Source organism: Phaethon lepturus, unplaced genomic scaffold (assembly GCF_000687285.1).
Source record: "Phaethon lepturus isolate BGI_N335 unplaced genomic scaffold, ASM68728v1 scaffold7705, whole genome shotgun sequence".
NCBI lineage: Eukaryota > Metazoa > Chordata > Aves > Phaethontiformes > Phaethontidae > Phaethon > Phaethon lepturus.
Window position 1 is genome coordinate 148,096 of NW_010538297.1, and position 19,718 is coordinate 167,813.

Sequence of the window (19,718 nt, forward strand, 5' to 3'; positions counted from 1 at the left end):
TCACTTGTGTGAAGTGAATCTACTCATGTTACTTTAGTACTCTTGTGCAAAATACACTTTTTTAAACTCCAACAGTATCCAGTCTCCTCAGCTTCTACCACTGAAAAAGAATATAAAAAGAAAATAAAAAATAGAGTAGTCAAATAGTGTTTTACTGTGAAGTGCCTAGAATTTGTCTCTCAACTTTTCTGCCATTATCACTCTTTCAGAAATCCTTCTCTCACCAAGTGAAAGCCATTAGTCTTTGCCACCCATAGCACTTGCAAAACTGAATCTTCCATGGCAGCTGCAGTCAGCTATAGCCTATAGGTAGATTTTGGAAAGGTCAGATCTTCACATCTAGCCTTTTCTGCCTGTTGTTTTTTGTTTTGTGGTACATTGTGTTACAAGGGTTATAGTTCCATGCAGGAAAGAAATATGTTAAACTTAGTACCCAAAATAACCAAACAGCAATAGTAACTGTTCACAAAGGAATGCACAGTGGTAAATGACTTTGTATTTCAATAGAAATGACACTTACCAACCTGACATTATCTAAATTAGCAACACGCAGTGGACCACACTCAACATTTCTGTTGTTTCGGTTACAGTAAATTTCAATGACAGAAAAATTTTTATTACAGTGGTAGAAAATTGGTCAGCTGTGCTTTGAACATTTTCACCAAAAAGTTAAGAGCATTTTTAGAAAATCATGAACAAAGAGTTAAACTTTGAACTCTTGCCATAAAAAGATACAGGATAAAATATACAAGCAAGTAACATTAACTGTTAATTTCATAAGCACCTGTCCATAATTGTATTCACTATACTAGATGTAGCTGTAAATGAACAGCGAAAGTATAGCCTGCCTGGAGCAGCAACACAACTGATCTGTGGCCCTGCCCTCTCTGCCCAGCCATGCGTGTTACCCAAGCACAGAAACTCACACTCCTGAAGGATCAGAAGGACCTGTCTGACTCAGGTCCCTGGCATGGCAGAATGGTCTCCTTCCTAGGGAGCATCAATTAAAGGCAGACTGAAAGAACAAACTTTGATAGTAATGTACACAAGAAATGAGTGAATTGCAGATTTTAGCAAGCACTTTGTCCATTCTATGGAGGAGGCAGACCCTTGCTCAACACTGTGCAAGTACAGCCCCAATATGTCTTATGAGAATCTTGGGGACCTTTCAGAGACAACGGTATTACAGCACCACTGACACATACCAGCACTCTGTTTCCTGGTTGCATCAGTCTGGGAAGGCAAGAGACTCCATTCAGCAACTTCAGTCTGGTTAATGAAGTTTTCTCACATTACAGTTGAGTGTTTTTGTTTCTAAGACAAAATATTTCTCATAAGAGTTAGCAACCATGCATGCAACTGTGCTGAGGAGGAAGTTAATTGACCACCTGTGCAAGCATTCCCCATCCCAAAAATAACGGTTTGAGTACACTTGTAGCATGCCTATTTAAGTCGCACACAGAAGCACAGGGATTCCCCAGAGACTTGTCCACATAGTGAAAGAAAAAAGACCTTATATCCCCTGAGAAGGGAACTGACTAAACTTGGACACTAAGGAAGAGATGTCTGGCTTCTACTTTCCGATGAGAGCCTGTCTCCTTATGCTACCTATGCAATGATCCCGTTTGTTATAGTGTTTAAATCCTAGCCAACAGTTTTATCTCTGCAGATAGAGACTAAAGGGGTTCTTAAGAAATGTAAAGGGGTTCTTAAGAAATGTACTTATTAAAAAGTCAGAAACTGTGCTACCAAAGTCTCTGTGTGTGAGTGGGGAAACATCACCCACCATGCAAGCTCAAGTTCTTCCCCAGTTATTCATTAGGAGCACAAAAAAATTCTATTTCTACATAGAAGGTCCAGACTTTGAGGCCACTTCTGGTGGCTAACAATAATGGCTTACAGGTAGATGGAAGTTATAATGGCTCCATTATAAAGGAAACGCAAAAGGATACAGAGTTAAAGGTTTCACAGCTCAGCAACTCTGTCACTGCTTCATGTTTCAGCTTCTGAATTCTTGTCTTTGCATCTTCCTTTTAACATTTTTATAGGTCTTTCTAGCTGGACTACCTATTAAAGCAGCTGTGTTATTTGCTGGATAAAAATCTAATAAAAGAGCTCCCTTTTTAAAACAAACAAAAATAAATGCAACAAATGTGTAGTTCTGCTCTTGCCTTATTGATTTCAAATCCCACAGGAGTTTCACTGTTGTATTATCATTTACATGATAAGTCAGGGTAGAAAGTGTTCAGTGAAATGCACTGAGGTTCATCTTGGGACTTGACCCTGGTAGGGTTCCATCCTCCTGTATTTTCATTTTGCCTTCAAGTTGAGTATTCATTTTTAAACTGCACCAAAGTGTACATATGGTTCACAATAAATTCTCAAAAGGAGGCCCACTAGTTTCAGTAAGAACAGTGGAAAGAATATGAACAGAGTGGTGTGAAAAGAAATCTCAGCAAGGCTCTGCCCGATTGAAATCTCTTCTGCATTCAACATTTGAATTTTGTACATTATTTATTGCCACCATCAAAAGTTTAATCCTTAAGGCATCATTCTGCATGCAGTTGCCTTATAAGCGCATGAAACCCTAGGTAGCTTAATTCCAATACAGTTATATAAATTATTAACCTCATCTCCAAATATGATGTGCATTTCATCTGAGGCATTGTCTGAGATCCAGAACTTTAGTGTGGAGACCAAATTTCTTATATTCAAGTTTGTTTACAAGAGCTCTGTTAAATGATCTTTCACTTGAAGACTGTACTGTAAAGAAGCGCCATTTTGTAAACTGCAAGGAGGACCAAGAAAATATCTCCAAACCCAAGCATTTGCTTAACAGAATCGTATTTTCAACCTACATTTCTGAATTTTTCTCTCCAGCTGACCAGACAAACATTCTGAACACTTCCCCCACCACTCCACTAAAAACTACAGGCAGATTAACCTGTAATTGTGGCTAATTGTAAGGTACCTTGAGGTAACTTACTGCTTTGAGTGCATCAAACATGATAACTTAGGACGTGACAAATCTCACAAGAGAAAACTCTCCACAAGCACCACTTCTATTATTCATCCTCTACTGTCACCCTGAGTGTTCTCAGAAGAGTTCTCCAAATGTCACCTTCCCACTTTCAGATAGCTATATGCGTGTGGCTAGAAATACTGTTTCAAGTATATCCCAGTGTAAACATTCAGTTTCCACATACACAGAAAATGCATTAGTTTCTTCTAAAGAAAAAAAAAGGGGGAAAAGAAGAAAAAAAAAAAACAACAACCCACACAACATGTGTCCACAGAGCCAGTACATTCTTCTATGTTATCCTGAAAACTAAAAGTAGATAGAAGGAATAAAGTTATTTTTAACATCACTAGAACTCTAAAGAGCTTCCTCCAAGGGTTAGTGAAGTACACAGGAAGGCATGGGTTGAATTCTTTCTGCAGCAGTCCTGACCTTGCATTCAGTCCATGACTGCCTTCCTCGGTTTGCCTATACTAGTGATTCAATTGTTATTTCTGATATCTTCCTCCAAAATTCACATCTGAGAAACAGCAACACTGTGTGCAAGTATCTATATTGTTGTACATGAGGAAATATGTATATTCTTTTTTAATATTAGTTTTTATTTATACTTGAGAAGTTTTAACCATCTAGCTAAGAAAAAGGAACAAGATAAAATAAGCAGTTGTTACTATACATCAAAACAGGGACTGCTTGGCTAAACTACAGGTAAGTACCAGCCCAGACCGGAATTCACTGTTTGCCCAAAATGGGGAAAAAAGCTTTGTATTTTGAACAAGTGAAAGAAAACAATTACAATATATAAGTATCTTCTGTAAATACCCTCAGATCTCTTAAGTAGAAAGAGAGAAAGCATTCCAAGATTTGAAAATTAAAATAGTGATAACAGCTCAGCTGAACCCACTTCAGGATCAGATCCAAAACTCAGTAAGTAAAGGCATGGTGAGTTTCCACAAGGCATTAAGCTGTTTTTTTATAGACAATCACCAACAACGTTGCTGCTAGTAAGGAGTGGTTGGGAAGCAGGCAGTACGTATCCAGAAACTGCACTGCCAATATGTGCATTTAATTTTTTATTGTATAATACCCTTTGGACATAAGTAGTTTTGAGAATCCCAACATTACAAGCACTTTAAGTGGACTGCTGGGTTTCTTGAGCTAGCCTATTAAAACAGTAGTCTTCCTTTCAAATCCCAGATCCCTTGAAGTCAATGAGTTTATTCTGCCTGAGTAAAATAGTCCACTTCCTCCACTGATTTCTTTTCACCTTTGTCTTCAGAGAAAAGCCCAGATTGTCTCAATAGCTTCCACTGTCAAGATCTTTACTACATTTAACAGTATTTATAATGTCTGACAAGGTAAAAAATGCTTTCCGCAATCAAAGCCTTTATGAACATTTTTAATTCAGTTCCATTTCAGTCTTACAGAGAGACAGAGTGTGAGTTTACAATCTGTATTTTGAAATTAGGGAAACTAATGCAGATGGGTTAAGTAATCCAGATAAGGGTGGACATCTGAGCACACCAGATTCAGCACACAAACCATTCCAGTTTATAAGTTTAACTGCTTTCAGTCCAGCCTTGGCTATGAAACCGTCTTGTAAAAGTAACGCAAACACCACCACTGATTTCTTGCATACTTTCTTACAAAAAAAAAAACAAAACCAAAAAACTCTTTCCTTAAGGCATAAAATAAATGTCCTTCTTAGAGTTTGCTTTTCGTTAGAAATCAAGAGTAGTATCAACTTTTCTTCAAATTACCTTTGGAGGCCACATCTGGTTAGTTTAATTCTTCAAAGATTGCCTTGCTCTGTCTCCCTGGCTCTTCTTTCTCTGTCATACATTGGCTCATTTTATGTCTGACAGTTCTTTCATTACCAGATTTCATTTTGAATCCGATTTCCCCCCTGTCTCATTACTTCTGTCTTGCTGTCTGTGTGTTCTCTTTTTCTTTTCCTGTCTGACAATTCTCTTATTAGTGGATTTGCTTTTGCTTTTGTTTCATGCTTTCTGGTTTTATTCTCTTGTGTCTTATTTTTGCCTTTTTACTTATTTTTCTCCTGTCAAGGCCTCCTTTTCTTTCTGCCTATTCTCTCAAAAGGTATATACTTTGCTTTTGTTTAAGGTTACTGGATTTCACTGTGTCTGATTTATCATTAGATACTGCTATGCAGAAGGAACCAGCTTTCAAGTCTTAGTTCCTTCAGGTGTTTGGTCTAAAAGCACAATCACTAATCTAAGTATCAACCTATTTATATAGTCATTAGCTCAGCTTCTCAGCAACTACAACATGCCCTAGATCTAAACTTATGGTTTAAGAGGAAGGACATTGCTTTTAAATTTATTACTTCCTCCGTAAGCCACCAGGTTCCCTCCAGTTAGTACACAGAAAAGGTGACACACAAGCCATGCCTTTGCTCTGCTCCTCACAGGTTCTCCTAACATGATCACTGCAGTAAATGAATACTCTCCTGAAGTGCATTAACAGGCTCAACCAACATTACTTGCAGTTCCTTGTGTCTCAACTCCTCCCCAGGGAAACTGTTGGGTGTACACATCATGCAGTCTTGCTGTAAGACATTTCAGAGGGAAAATGAGAGCTTTTGTGTGCTTCGTTGGGGAACAGGTAGAAATGCTGTTATTAGTGAGCTTCATCCTGCTGGTTCTTTTAAAGAACTCACTGTACCACCAGGATTGTAGGCGACCATCTCCAAGCAGTCAGAGCCCTGAGTGAAAGCCAGGGAGACCTCATTTATTTGCCACCTGCATCGCTAATTTGTTTGAGGTGCCAAAACTTGAGGGAAGACCAGGAAGGCACTACTGGGACAGAGGGCTGATCTAAAGGAGATGCTTGGCCTGTACTGATACTTGGGGATCCACTTAGCAGTGAGATATTTATTTTTATGGGAGTAGAAGATACGGTTGGGTGAACTTGCTACCACTGACTGCAAGGAGGAGGAGACTATTGTCTCACTACCCCTTCATATTGTTGTTCTGGTGTTTTTCAAATTAAAAGGGAAGTATTGCAGTCATAAATTTTCTCCTCCATGCTTATGGATGGAGAATTTCTGCTTCCAAAGGCACCGAGGAAAGGAGCTTTACTAGATTTCTGGGTGAGAGCTCAACCTGATTTATTATTTGTCAAGAGGCACATTAAATAAACTTGGCCTTTTTTGCTGTCATCAGCTGTCTGAAAGACAAGCTACAAGCATTAGAGCTTCTTTTAATGCCACACCACTTAACATTAGAGAAAGCACAGCTGAAGCATCTTATATTCGGAAGGAAGGTGTGATATCAGGGATGAGTATTAACTTGCTGGGGCTGTTTGTTCCTCAGTGGGGACAGGCTCCCATGCAGTGTCGCCTGTACATGTTTACACTGGGGGTGAACAAAGTAGTGAATTGCCTTTGGTAAATTAAAATTTGGTGAATCAAGAGGAGGATGAAGTGCCATGTATTTGCATAGCCTATAAAGAGGATCTCTATAAAAAGTGGCTCAGCATTCCTTTAAAGGTCATTACTGCCCAAGTGAAACAAGCATAATTCCATTTGGTTGTTTTCAAAACAAGCCCATTGCCACCAAAGAAATTTTCAGGTCATTCTTTTGTTGACAGGTCACAGGACTTTCTCACAGTTTCCGGTTCTGTAGACTTAAAAATCAAAAGCAGTACTCTATACAAACAACAGTGCAGACTATCACAACAATGATTTCTGCTTAAGGTTCTGAAAACAAACAAAAAAAGCAAATAATGGGTCATGCGCTGTGGGCTAGGCATACTAGCACCCTGTTCCATTTCCTAATGAAAGCTAAGAAATCAAAAGGATGTAACACATACAATGATATGGGGCAGTGCAACATAAAATCTAAAGGCATGCAGCCATGCAGCATTATTTGCTGTATTTAAATCCTGTGGACATACTAAAAACTGCAGCTGTGTGAACCAGATATGAACCCTTCCTTGCTATGCACAAGTTCTGTATTCTTGGACCAGCATCAGATTCAAACTGAGTCCAGTATGAGAAAATGAAAGAAAATAGACAAAATGCTCAGAAACATACTGTTGGTGGGGCAAGCTTTCCCCAGCCCCCCTCTGACAGCAAACCTCTGTCAAACAGACAGGTTTGCACCAAATTCTCAGACAAAATGGTATTAATCAGATTACCACAGTAAGTCCCACAGCAAAGATGGTTCATCTCATCTGTTGATAAGGAAGGCCACTTCTTTTCCTGCAAACCCTACTCATCTCCACATCACTTAGTTTTCTATCTTATGTTTAAACAGAACTGGGACTAGATCGCACACAGTTGATACGAAGTCCCACTAACATTTCAGTAACTGTTCATTGCTATGCGTAAAAGCTCCTATTAGTGGTCTTTGAGTGCTGCTGACCCTGACATAGCACTGAACCGCAGCAAGCAGACTGGGATTAGAAATTTCAAAGCCATTTAGATACCTTAAAGATGCACTGTCGTAATCTGCCTTTGGGAATTATCTGCCCACATACCAAAAACTAGCATGTTAGCAAACATACTCCAATTCCTACAGGTTCTCCTGCAGCCTAGTTATAGCTACCATAAACCCTGTTTCAACATTCACGGTCTATGCTGGATTCAATCACAATAAGCACCCCATGCACCCTTCCCAGGACAGCCAGAATCAGGTATTTGTAGAGACATGCTTTTAAATGAAAACTATATGGAGGAGCTTCCTTTTTTCCCAGCAGCTCAAGAAACAGAGCAGTCAAAAGACAAATAATAGATTTCCTAAAGTCAAACCTGCACCCCTTAGAAATTAGAGACTGATCTGTATTCAAATGCAAGACAAACTCTGTAGGCCAGTCCATAACTCTACTGTACCTGTTAGTCTTATACTCCAAATGGAGAAGGACAAGAAACACCAAAATTGGTCTCTGCACTACGATTATTAGCACAATCCAAACAATCCCAAATGGAAGATGCATAAGGGATCCTGGGTCCTCAGTTTCTCAACCTTTGTGGCTTGAATTCAGGCCAAAGCAGTGACAGTTTTGAATCTGAGTGCTGATCTGGAATCATGAACTGCTCCTAAGTTTCTGCCTGGAGCCCATCTATACCACATTCAGAGTAACTGCACATGCCAGAACTATCAGACCCCGCACACTTCTGCCAAAAGTCTATCCACTTCACTGGAACTTAATTTGGCCCAGAGTCTGAAATTACTTAATTCAAACAGAATCTTGTTATAAATTTGCTGGAAACTATCCCCCAGTTGTTTACCAGCAGGAAGACAAAAATTTAAAATACAGTTTATATTTTCCAAGGCCAAGAATTGCTGGCTTTACAGTAACACTATTGACTTGTAAATAAACAGTAAAAAGGAGGGTAAAAATCTATCATGCAGGATAATATCCTTCGCAAATACTCAAATTACATCTACCTAGCAAATAGAGAGCAAGCAAGGCTTCTGCACCACTTAACACTTCAGCTGTTCAGAGAAACCCTTGAATATTGTTGGCAGATAAAAGATAACAAGTTGTGAAATGAATATCCTTTCATTTCCCTTTCACTTTCTTCACATTACTTGAGATAAGCATAAATTACCTCAAATGCATCCCTTAGCCAAAAAAAACAAGGATATGTTTCCATACCATTAAAACATTTATATTTTCAGTTTACATTTCTTCCCTTCAAATTTTGTAAAAGATGCACATAGTACCAGTATTTTCCCTCCTGTACCCTGTCCTCAAGAAAAACCTATGGTATACAGAAAGCAAGCATCAAACAAGGAAAAGATTCAGGACAAATTTACATATCTTGATTTTTCACCATCCACTTGATCATAGTTTCCCCAGAGTTCAGGAGTATTTAGATGCAAGTGTTGAGTTAGCGCACATGAACAGAACACTTCAAGCAAAAAGGAAAGAAGCCTATGGGTAAAACAGAGTATTAAGATGTCTACATATTTCAGACCATACCTCAGGAAAGCTCATAAATGCTTGTGTTTGTCAGTAAAAAAGGAATCCAGCAAGCAAGCAAACTCAACTATTTCAGATGCCAGCTTGCTGCCGACTTCAAACACCAACTTGCTCCCTATTTCACAGCCTTATAACTCCCAACCAGGAACTCTCATGACTGAAATTGTTAATTGATAATGAGCATTTTTCTACTATAGAAATACTTCATCTACACAAACATGAGGTGGGCACAGGAGGCTAACTCTGAAGATGTCATCCTTAAATGAGCTGACTCAGGTAGGTGTCCCTTCCAACTTCACAACACTGCTTTTCATCATTGCTGTTTTAAAAGTTGTTCCTAGATGTCACTGGTTTGAAAATACATACTAAGAAATCGCAAAGGAAGTGGGAAAGGCTATACTATTCCTATAAGGCAAAATAAATTGGAGGAAAAAACCTATACTCTGACTGTTTTTGGTATTCTTACTATTTTCAAACAAAAGCCTCAGTCTTTTGTAGAAAATAATTTTTGATAAATTGGTTCCAATCGTTTCCAAACCAATCATAGAATTTTGTACAAACCACAGGAAGATTGCCAGTGAAGTCGATGCCTCACCCCTCGTAAGGTTGTTTTACAAGCTGTCGTATTCTGCTAATCTCATCTAAAACCAAGCTCTGCCTTTGAATTCTAACAATTAGATGAAATATTTTGCTACAGTTTCACGGTAATTCAATTGAGATGAGAGTTTAAGTGAAACAAAACTTAAAAATGCCACTCTATTTATACCCGTCCTTATATTGCTTAAAATACCCAAGACCACTTCCAGCAAAAAATTCAATTGTTGCAAAAACTTAATGAGCCTTGACATTTCATATATCACACAGCCAAACATGGACAGACAAACTACAGGTTGATGTTATTTAGAATACTGTAGGACACCAAGAGAGAGCTCCAGGGCAAAAACTCCCTGCCGCTAATGGTCTGTGTTTGAGCTGACAGGGGTGACATACATATACAGGATGAGAATTCCTGGGAGCAAAGTCGTGATACAAACAGAACACTGTCTTCAGAAGGGGGAGGCACAGATTCGCTGGTAATGTCTATTGTGCATTTGCACAAGTACATGCAAATAAAAGAAGGTTAAAAAGAAAACTAGGCTGAAAGTTAGCTTAAGGAATAAAGGAGCTGAAGTATGTATTTAGGATACTATCAGAAAACAGAGAAGGAAATACATGCATGCCGAGGGGAGAAGAAAGGGATGCCCAGAGAGAAGGGCAACCATTACTTGTCCAATTAGGGGATGGGTCATTATATTCACACTCGACCTGGTTGCCTAAATGTAAAGAAAACTCATGAGTCCTACCTAGCCCTGCCCTTTCTATGAATCCATCAGGTACAAAAACAGGTCTGTCACTATGACCTTGACTGGTACAGAAGGCACTTTGTACTTGTATGTAACAAATAGGAACTGACTGAGTCTGCGCTAACACATGAGATTCAGATGATGGGCCACTAGAAGTGATGAGCAGCATCCCATTATTTTTCCAGCAACTTCCCTCTCATTTGATATTTTTAGCTTGTTCTAAAAAAAGAAGTCACAGACAACTATATCCTGCTTGTCTGTTCACCACTTTCAAAAATCGTATTTCCTTACAAGTTTTGTGAAAATCTGCTTCACAAAGTGTACACAAAAGTTATTCATACTCACTGCACTTCTGGTCCATACTGATACACATAGACTAGCCAGCTACCCGGGGCTCCTGTAGCTCAGCATCTGCCATAGCACTGATTTAGAATCATAGAATAGTTAGGGTTGGAAGGGAGCTTTAAAGGTCATCTAGTCCAACCCCCCTGCAATAAGCAGGGACATCTTCAACTAGATCAGGATGCTCAGAGCCCCGTCCTACCTGACCTGGAACATTTCCAGTGATGGGGCATCTACCACCTCTCTGGGTAACCTGTGCCAGTGTTTCACCACTCTCATTGAAAAAAATCTCTTCCTTATATCTAGTCTAAATTTGCCCTCTTTCAGTTTAAAACTGTTACCCCTTTCCCTATTGCAACAAACCCTGATAAAAAGTCTGTCCACATCTTTCTTATAGATGCCCTTTAAGTACTGGAAGGCTGCAATAAAGTCTCCCCAGAGTCTTCTCTCCTCCAGGCTGAACAACTCCACCTCTCCCAGCCTGTTCTCATAACAGAGGTGTTCCAGCCCTCTGATCACTTTTGTGGCCCTCCTCTGGACCCACTCCAACAGGTCCATGTCTTTCCTGTGTGAGGGCTCCAGAGCTGGATGCAGCGCTGCAGGTGGGGTCTCAGCAGAGTGGAGTAGAGGGGCAGAATCACCTCCCTCAACCTGCTGGCCACACGTCCTTGATGCACCCCAGGACACGGTCAGCCTTCTGGGCTGCAAGCGCACATTGCTGGCTCATGTCCAGCTTTTCATCCAGCAGTACTCTCAAGTCCTTCTCAGCAGGGCTGCTCTCAATCCCTCCATCCTCCAGCCTGTATTGATACAGATTTGAGTGCGCCCTGCTACTACGGAAAAGAGCTAGAGAACAGAGAGGTGACATTTCATAAAGGATGAGAGAAAAGCAAGAGATGCTGTGAGGTGGAAGGAGAGGGGGAAACATACAATGGACATAAGATCCGCTTGATCCGCATCCGAAGGCAACTAGGTTGTATAAATTCTACTACTGATGGAATGACTTTTTACTCATTAAGAAACTCACTTGAGCTAGTCTCTTGGTGTCTGTTCTGATTGTTTCCAGGACAGAGAGATTCGTTAAGAGGGTTAGATAATGATACGTCCATAAGACAAATAAGTCAATGTCAAGGCCACCATAAAGCAAGTTCCAGTGGCACCATGTGCATACAGCAGCCAAGTTCAGGGCTTATCATGGCCCAGCACAAGTCACATGAGACTACTAGGGCTTTTAAATAAATAAATTGCCTATCATCAGGAAATAAAATGTTTCCATGGAGAAAGTGTAAGATTTTTGCTTACAGCAACCCTAAGACATGAGAGCAAATTCACAGAACTCGTATTTCTGATAATCTTTTTTGACATAATTTATTAGCCAACTCAGGAGTCCTGCAGTTTATTTTGATTAAGATATGAAATTTATGGTAGAACCAAATATCTCATGCAAATCTGTCTGCTAACAAAAAAAATCCCAAACCAAAAAACTAAAAACAAAACAAAGTTTCCTTGAATGCAACAGAAATTAAGGTAAAAGGAGGTATTTTCTTTACTCACACAGTGCCAAATTTCTTTCTAGCTGACATTCAATCCGGAAGGATTTTTTGGCTTTTCCTCTGCACTAGACTGCTGAGGATTTTGTGACTTCATCCAATATTTTAAATACAGCCCTCTCACTGCTCTAGTACTCTTTCTACCTTCTCTCGCCCATATATCCAAGCCTTCATAAAATCATATGCAATGAAACCTTCTGCCCACACACACCCTGTGCTTGCTCATGTTTGAAGTGGAACCTGCTATCACTCTGCCATCTGTTCTGTAAAAGAACATCTCTGTTTCATACAGTTTTCCCAGATGAAGGGCAACTATTGTTCCCCCATTGGTAGCAATAGTTTTAGTCCAATTCAGAACAACATCTAGTAGCAAAAATACAGGGCAAAAATAATGCACTACAACCTAAAAAGGGAAAAAAACAAAAGAAAAAGTTTAAGTAAGGTTGCCTGGAGAGCAACCCAAAAGACTCTGAAGAAGCTAAGGAGAAGCAGTAACTAAAGTGTATGAGTCTGCCCTGTTTTAAACCCTTTAAAAATAGAACATTTCTGATGCTAAAGAAAAGTGATAGCATGGAAGTGTTTATGGTAAAAGGCCAGCTTAAAATGTCCTTGGCTCAAAGGCCATCCAAGGCCACCTGTCTTTGCCGTTTTTAAAAGTAAATCTCCACATTTCGTTCATTTTTTTTCAGAGCATAACTGAAAGTGCAACTCAGTTGTGGTAATCTGGGAATAAATTTAATATTAAGAAAGTGTTTCAGTTTTGAGTGTCTGATCCTACAACTTTAGTCCTATATCAAAGGATCATTTAAGAAAGCCCTATTTTTTTTCCTGCAAAACAACTGCTCTTCAGTGCAGTGTTGTGGTGTTTCACGCCCATGTGACCATTTTTCTCTCTTGTTCAGGCTGTGCTGTTTAGCCTCAGTGGCTTTCCTCTCTGATCCATGAGCAGATATTATGGATTCCTTGCACTGTGTATTTGTATTCTTTGGTCCATGGCTATAGACATTAGATTTTTTTCTTTTCAAACTTTTCTTTGGAAAATTCTGATTTGCTGTCTATTTTTAAGGTCAGGCTTACAAGACACGCGCACCCTACCTGTACTTGATATAGCTTGTTAAATATTTTATTTTATTTGTGTTTTTATTAGCTGGATACAGCCCTCTGGGGCACTTTTATGAAGGATGCTTTTGAAATGTAAATGTGATTGATTTGATATTACAGCTTATATTATTCTACTTGCACAGTGCCTCTGGGAACCAGAAAATGGAGTTTCTCTTTCTACTGATGAAAAGGTCTCTTCTCTTCTACACACAAGGTTCTCTCTCTTCTACACACAAACACAAAGAGCCTACTAATTTCTAAAAGAAGTTAGCAGTGTTCATATGCTCATGCCAACGAACTTTTAGTGCTTTTTCCATTTTGGATCATAAAAACAATAAATCTGATACTCCCATTCAAGAGGCAAGTTTAAAATTTACGCATGATGCAGACACAGCTCCACCTTTAATGGACTGAAGAGTACAAACCATATTATTCTTATCACAGTTGCTAATGAAAAGTGCATAAAGCAGTACAGCTAAGTGGTCTAGAACATGCTGCTGTGTTTGCCGTTGCAAGAGAAAACATGTAAGAGCAAAAGAAAAGTTTGCAAAACCCCAATTACTTACTTGTGTTGCAAGAATGATTTGACTACCTTTAAAAGGTAGTTAAATAAATGGCCAATTCCTTTATGTAAGGTCAAGTCCTTTAAGAAGAACATATTCCAGGAGAATATCCAAACATCTGGAAATGACAGGCTAGCACACTCCCATTTGAAACACTGTGTTTCACTTCCCCTAGCCCCAAATGGGTGGAATGGATATAGCAAATATATTTCACCATAGTTCTGCAATAAAATCTTCTTCCAGTTTCAAAGAAAGAATATTTGTATGACTTCTACAACCTATCAAATCCCAACAATTTAACAGAAATACTTTTGACTGTAATAAACAACGGAAACCATTTCAAAATAGTGAGGTATTGTCTGGGGAGATATTAAAAGTAAAGCAAGTAACTAAGAAGCTATCTGCATTTCACATGCACAGTATTAAAATACACCCACAAGAACAAAAGGCATTTGTGTAAAATTTAAGCAATATTAAGTGCGCAGTTTTTCCAGTGAATTGGTAAAGCTCAGAAGATGTAACTAATTAGAACAGAAGGCTGCAACAGTTAGACTATTTCAGGAAGAATAGTTAAGGTACGTTGCCATATGGTTCTGAAAACTCATTTAATGCAATCCAAATAGAAGAACATGTGCATATACCCCTGTGAGTTGCCCAAGCATTAATACCGCCTTTTAACTCAGCCAGTTCGTACAGGCACAACTGTTACCGAGCTGCATGACTTCAGATAGTGAAGGTAAAATTAAACTAGGAAAAGATTACAAAAAGCTGTGAAAACAGCATAAATGAAAACAAATTAAATATTCACCTATGTGTTATATGACACATGTTTTTCCATCCTGCTGATATAGCAGTAAACTTTATAACTTCAAAGAAGGAACCATATCTTTGCACAAACTCACAGTGGTTAGGGCAGTGTGGTCATGCAGCGGATCCTGAGGTAACGGACATAATCTATATAATATCTAAATTGCAAAGCTACATGCTGAAAATACAGAAAGAGCCACAGCTAAAAATCACTTATAGAAAAGGCCCACATGTTTGAAAGTATCAGGTGCCATCTGTTCCTACTCAAGTGTGCTCCTAGAACAAAAAAAATCAAGAAGAAAATTTTTGAGTTTAAGAAAGAAGCTGGCATGACATTTTTGAATCTAAGAAAGAAGTAGAGTTAGAAGTTGAGAAGATAACATTTGAGATCTTGACCAAAAAAATTTGGCTGTCTTCACTTTGTGAAAATGCAAACTCTTTTTTACTATTGAAGAAGCAGCATTGTTGAAAGTTAGTCTCACCTTTAGCTAGGATTTTGCACTACTGATATTGATCCAGAAATAACACCAAAAACAGAAATCTGGATCTTGCTCTGCAAACTTTGGGAAAGTCTGGACCTCATTTAAATACTAAGGCTAGTTCACCACCTAACAAATAAACTGTTCACCCTACTACCCTGAGGAAAAAAAAAAAATACAAAAACGAGTAGTTTGAAAACCTTATTCTCTTTTCTCCTCCTGGAGCTATTATTATCCACTGTGTCAAGATCTATCAACATATAAACTCTTTGACTGCTACTGATTTTTACTATTGCACTTAGCATGTTTTGGGCATCAAATAATACACAAAATAAGCCCTTTTATTGAATGCAAAAGAAGAATGGAAGACTATTTTGGGGGTTTTTAATGAATAAAACTGTCTTATATCCATAATCCCTGGTTCATCTCTTAGAAGGCATAGTATAATCCCCTGGGAGGTTTCAGTAAAAATGGAACCGTGCTCCAGTTCTGTAACTGGTAATTGCCCTCCACGAGCTCTGTGCTGATGCAAGGACACCTCGCACAGGAATAGCTGTTCTGCTCACGCCATGGGTGATAGGGCAGATAATGGCCCTGTATTTGTACTTGTTCCAGTTCCCGAGTCTTAATCATCTGGGGGCTGAAGACGTTCCCTTAATTGTGTATATTTTACAACCAGTCAATGCAAAATTAATTACTAAGTTTCCCAGTCCTCCAAAAGAAGTTTTAAAAGATTTTTAGAGCTTTACTTTTTTAAAAAGCGTCCTCCATTGATCTATGTCTCTGCCATAGATCTGTGTGCTGCTTTCTGTTCTCTTCAATCCGAGTCTTGAAAACAAGGTACCTTTTCTGAATCTCAATGCCTGAATGTATTCATTGACATTTAGTAATATGTTTTACTACCATGGCCTTTGAGTATGTTGTACTGAAACCGCCTGGTCATCCCATAGTTTCCCCACAGGTCAATGACACTTCTAAGGAGGGAATAAGCAAAATGTCATGTGAGCTGATGGTATCACTTTCTTACTGTGATATCTTTGATTTAAAGGTTTTGAACAACAGTAACACCGCAAGGCAACTCATTGCTTTTGGTGTCAGCTCCCTTCAGAAACTACCTTATTGCTACCAATGAGGCCACACTCACAACAATGGGTTACAGAAGAAAGCTGCATTGCCATCCCTTTTAAGGAGACAATAGAATTTGCAGAAAATTAATTCTGAAAATAATGTAGTTGTAAACAAGATTTTCTGAAAGCTGCAGCACCTATTTTGAAGAAATCTACGTAAGACAGAATACGCAGGGAAAGTGCAAAGAGCATTAGCTTAAGAATCATTCTTTTATGTCACTTCCCTGATTGGTAACATTTAGCTAGTGTGAAAAATAGCTATTTAAAAACCCATACTTTAATGTGTAAGACATATATTCAGATATTTTCATAATCCTCAACACTGAATATTCTTACCAGTAGAACTTTGCATCATTGAGCAGTCTTCCAAGAGAACAACATAAATATTATACATGAATTTATGATTTATTTTTACCCCAACTGCGAGAATATATTCTTACAGCGTGTCAAAATCCAGCCATCTCTGTAAAAGAGGAACTAGCCATCCAGCACCCAAAACCAACACACTTTGGGAGAAAGCAGACCAAAAAGGTGCCAGAATAAACATTATCGGGGGGGGCGGGGAGTGTGATAGGGATGTCAATTCTATTAAAGAGAAAGATATAAAGAGCTCATCTTGAAAGCCTACAGTTTTAAGGGAACAGGTGCAATGACAGTACACCATGAGGGCACATGTTAGAGCAAGGGACAGACTTATTAATTCTAGATAGGTAGTTTATATATATTGTGATCAAAGCTTGCTTCCTTGAAACCAGCAGGAGAATTCCTATTGATTTCCATGGGGACTGCATTTTCCTTCCCATAGCTATGTTTCAATAGGGGAGACCTCAAGGAAAGGTGAATAAAAAACTGCGTCTAAGAGGAAAATGCCTCTTTTGAAAATAATTATTAATGGCCTTTCTTCGCCCTTATACCCTTTTCTTTCCCCCTCCACAGAAGAAATCAAAATCTGGTTTTAATCTTCTCAGATCAGCATTGCTTGCTGTTACAACTGTACCAAAGCTGACTGATTAGCTTTGATTTTTTGGTCAGCTATTTCCCATTAAGAGTCTATGCTGTTTGTTCTGACAGATACTCTGGACGAATTAGCTGGACATCAGCTACCTAAACACACATCTACCACAATTTTACAAGCCTTAGTCTGTAGCTGACTTTCCAGGAAGGCTGCATCACACCTACCAGTTGAGCGTACATGCTTTTGTTGCCCCAGGACACGTGAAATGACATTAGACACCTATATTGAAGCATATGAATCCCATTGTTCAGTACAGACCTTCCCAAAGCAGGAAATACTATATCAGCCTGATAAGACCTATTCCAAATTCAGAACCTGGGTCATGACAGATGAAGCAGATGAAGAGGAGCCTCAGAGATTTAGGTACTTTTGTATGCGGTTTAATTTCAGTGCTGTCTTAAAGGATAGATTCCCCAAAGACTATATCAAACTTATAGAGTGGTGTATCCTATAAATTCACTGTACACTTGGGTTTACATATTAGTTGCTGCTATTTTATAACAGTAGATGGTTATAATAATAGTATTTCATGTTGTTTCACAGTTAGGAAAGATAGAATAATCATTTGGGAATCCATAGGGGCCATTTACTTGAAACCAAGTAAATGTTTTGTTATTCAAATTGTGGCATGAAAGCAAAATTTTTCATCAAAAGTGCTGGTACAGGTTTTTCAAAATCTCTTTAAAAACCTTTCCTACAAACTCTGTCATAATAGATAATAATGTTTTCTCCTGACTCCCAATCATTAATTTAATCATTCAATTACCTAATGATTTCTCAGAAATCTTTATGATGCCTAGCACATTCTTTCTAACACCTGATTTGTCTTTGTGTTTTATAAGTAAGTGATTGCAAGGAAATAATTAAAAATATGCATTACTTAAGAAAAACAACTTTTATAAAAATAACAAATGACTGCTTTCTGCTGGCAGGAAAACACTGCAACAAGTTTACAACCGTTTGACGGAAAGTTACCGTGAAGTTTGGGTGACAAACTACAGAGGCAGAAGAAAGCTGGGTGAATTAACGAAGGGACCACAAAAAGGGAAGAAGTCAGGGAGTTTCTTAATCTCCTGTTCAGAAGTGAGCCTCAAATCTGAATGTATGTTTACACTAAACATGAAGTGGCAATTTGTCATGTGTGTTTTAGGACCAAAAAACTCCAGCAAATTCTTCTAGAAGAGAATGTATTAAATAATATTTCAAAATATTTCAAAACCTCTGTTCTCTTAGACTAGGGAGCCCCTCGTGTTTTGTACTACTAGTTTTGGTGTAATTGATTTACTTCCACAGAAATCATTCATCTATCAGCACAGAAAACATAAATGTCAAAGCAGCTGTAATATATGTGCACCAATAAAGTCATCTGTTATGCTTTATTTTTTCTTTTTTTCTTTTTTTTTTTTTTAAGCTTAGTAAATAGAAAAAGGCTTATTAACCTTCACTAGAATGAAACACAAATTTTTAAAACAAAAGATCACCGAGTGACTTCTACCCAGGAGTCCTTCGGAGAGGACAATGAGCCCAAGCTGCATACCAGTAACCAGAAACTGCCAATGCCTCTTCTAGCCTTGGCAGTGTCAGATAAAACTTCCTTGCCTCAGTTTCTTAACATGGGATCGTAAATAACAGTGTCATAATGCTGATGATCTGTGAGGTCAACTGATTCCCATGGCTAATACTGTCAGTAAATTTAGCTATAAAATAGTTCGAAAGGAATTATATGTGTGAAGAAACACACATACACACATATTCTGGGAGAACAGGCGATCCACAAAGCAGCCCAAGTCACTCACTTCCTCCATGTTCTCCAGCTGTTCCCAAATCACTTTAGTCAACTTGTTCAACCATCTCGAATTCATTTCGCCCTTTAGCTAGTTTGACTTGATTAAAACAAACAATCAAAAAATCCCAATGCACCACATACTACACAAAGAAGTCACTGCTCAAGTTTTTTGTCTCGGGGCGGGGCGGGGCGGGGGGGGTGGTAAGAAAAAGTAAAAAAGAACATTCCCCAAATGGAGTAGCTCTGTGTGATGAGCTGACAGATGAAGTTAGAAAGTAATAAAGAAAAACACCTCATCAACTACGTCACAAGACTATGGCTCTAGCGAGGGCTCATCAACCATGCTCTGCATCAGCAGGTGTTCCAGTGACAGCCACATGCTGAAAGGTAGGAAACTTGGAAAAGAAGAACAATATGATCTGATCACTCCAGAAAGCAATGTGATTGTAAAATGTCTGAGAGCAATGGAAGTTCGTGTTCCTTCAGGAGAGACCCCATCAAGCCGCTCTTGTTCGCAAACTGCACACATGAAGCACTGTCTTTGTGATACCACAGGCCTAGTGCAAGCCCTCAGCAGAAACCCCTGAGGATGGTCTGGAGGATTACGCCCTATGTTTAGTTCTAGACTCTTTTC

The 19,718-nt window shown here is 38.8% G+C and overlaps 1 protein-coding gene across 1 annotated transcript in view; it reads right to left on the reverse strand.

Annotated features, from left to right (window-relative positions):
• Positions 1–19,160, reverse strand: part of ST6GALNAC3 (ST6 (alpha-N-acetyl-neuraminyl-2,3-beta-galactosyl-1,3)-N-acetylgalactosaminide alpha-2,6-sialyltransferase 3) — a 160,672-nt gene extending 141,512 nt beyond the window's left edge. The window contains exons 1-2 of the mRNA XM_010286750.1: positions 19,044–19,160; positions 12,418–12,609 (exon numbers count right to left, since the gene is read on the reverse strand). Coding sequence (XP_010285052.1) covers positions 12,418–12,609; positions 19,044–19,160 — 309 coding nt within the window. The remainder of the gene's footprint in view (positions 1–12,417; positions 12,610–19,043) is intronic.
• Positions 19,161–19,718: the final 558 nt, after the last annotated feature.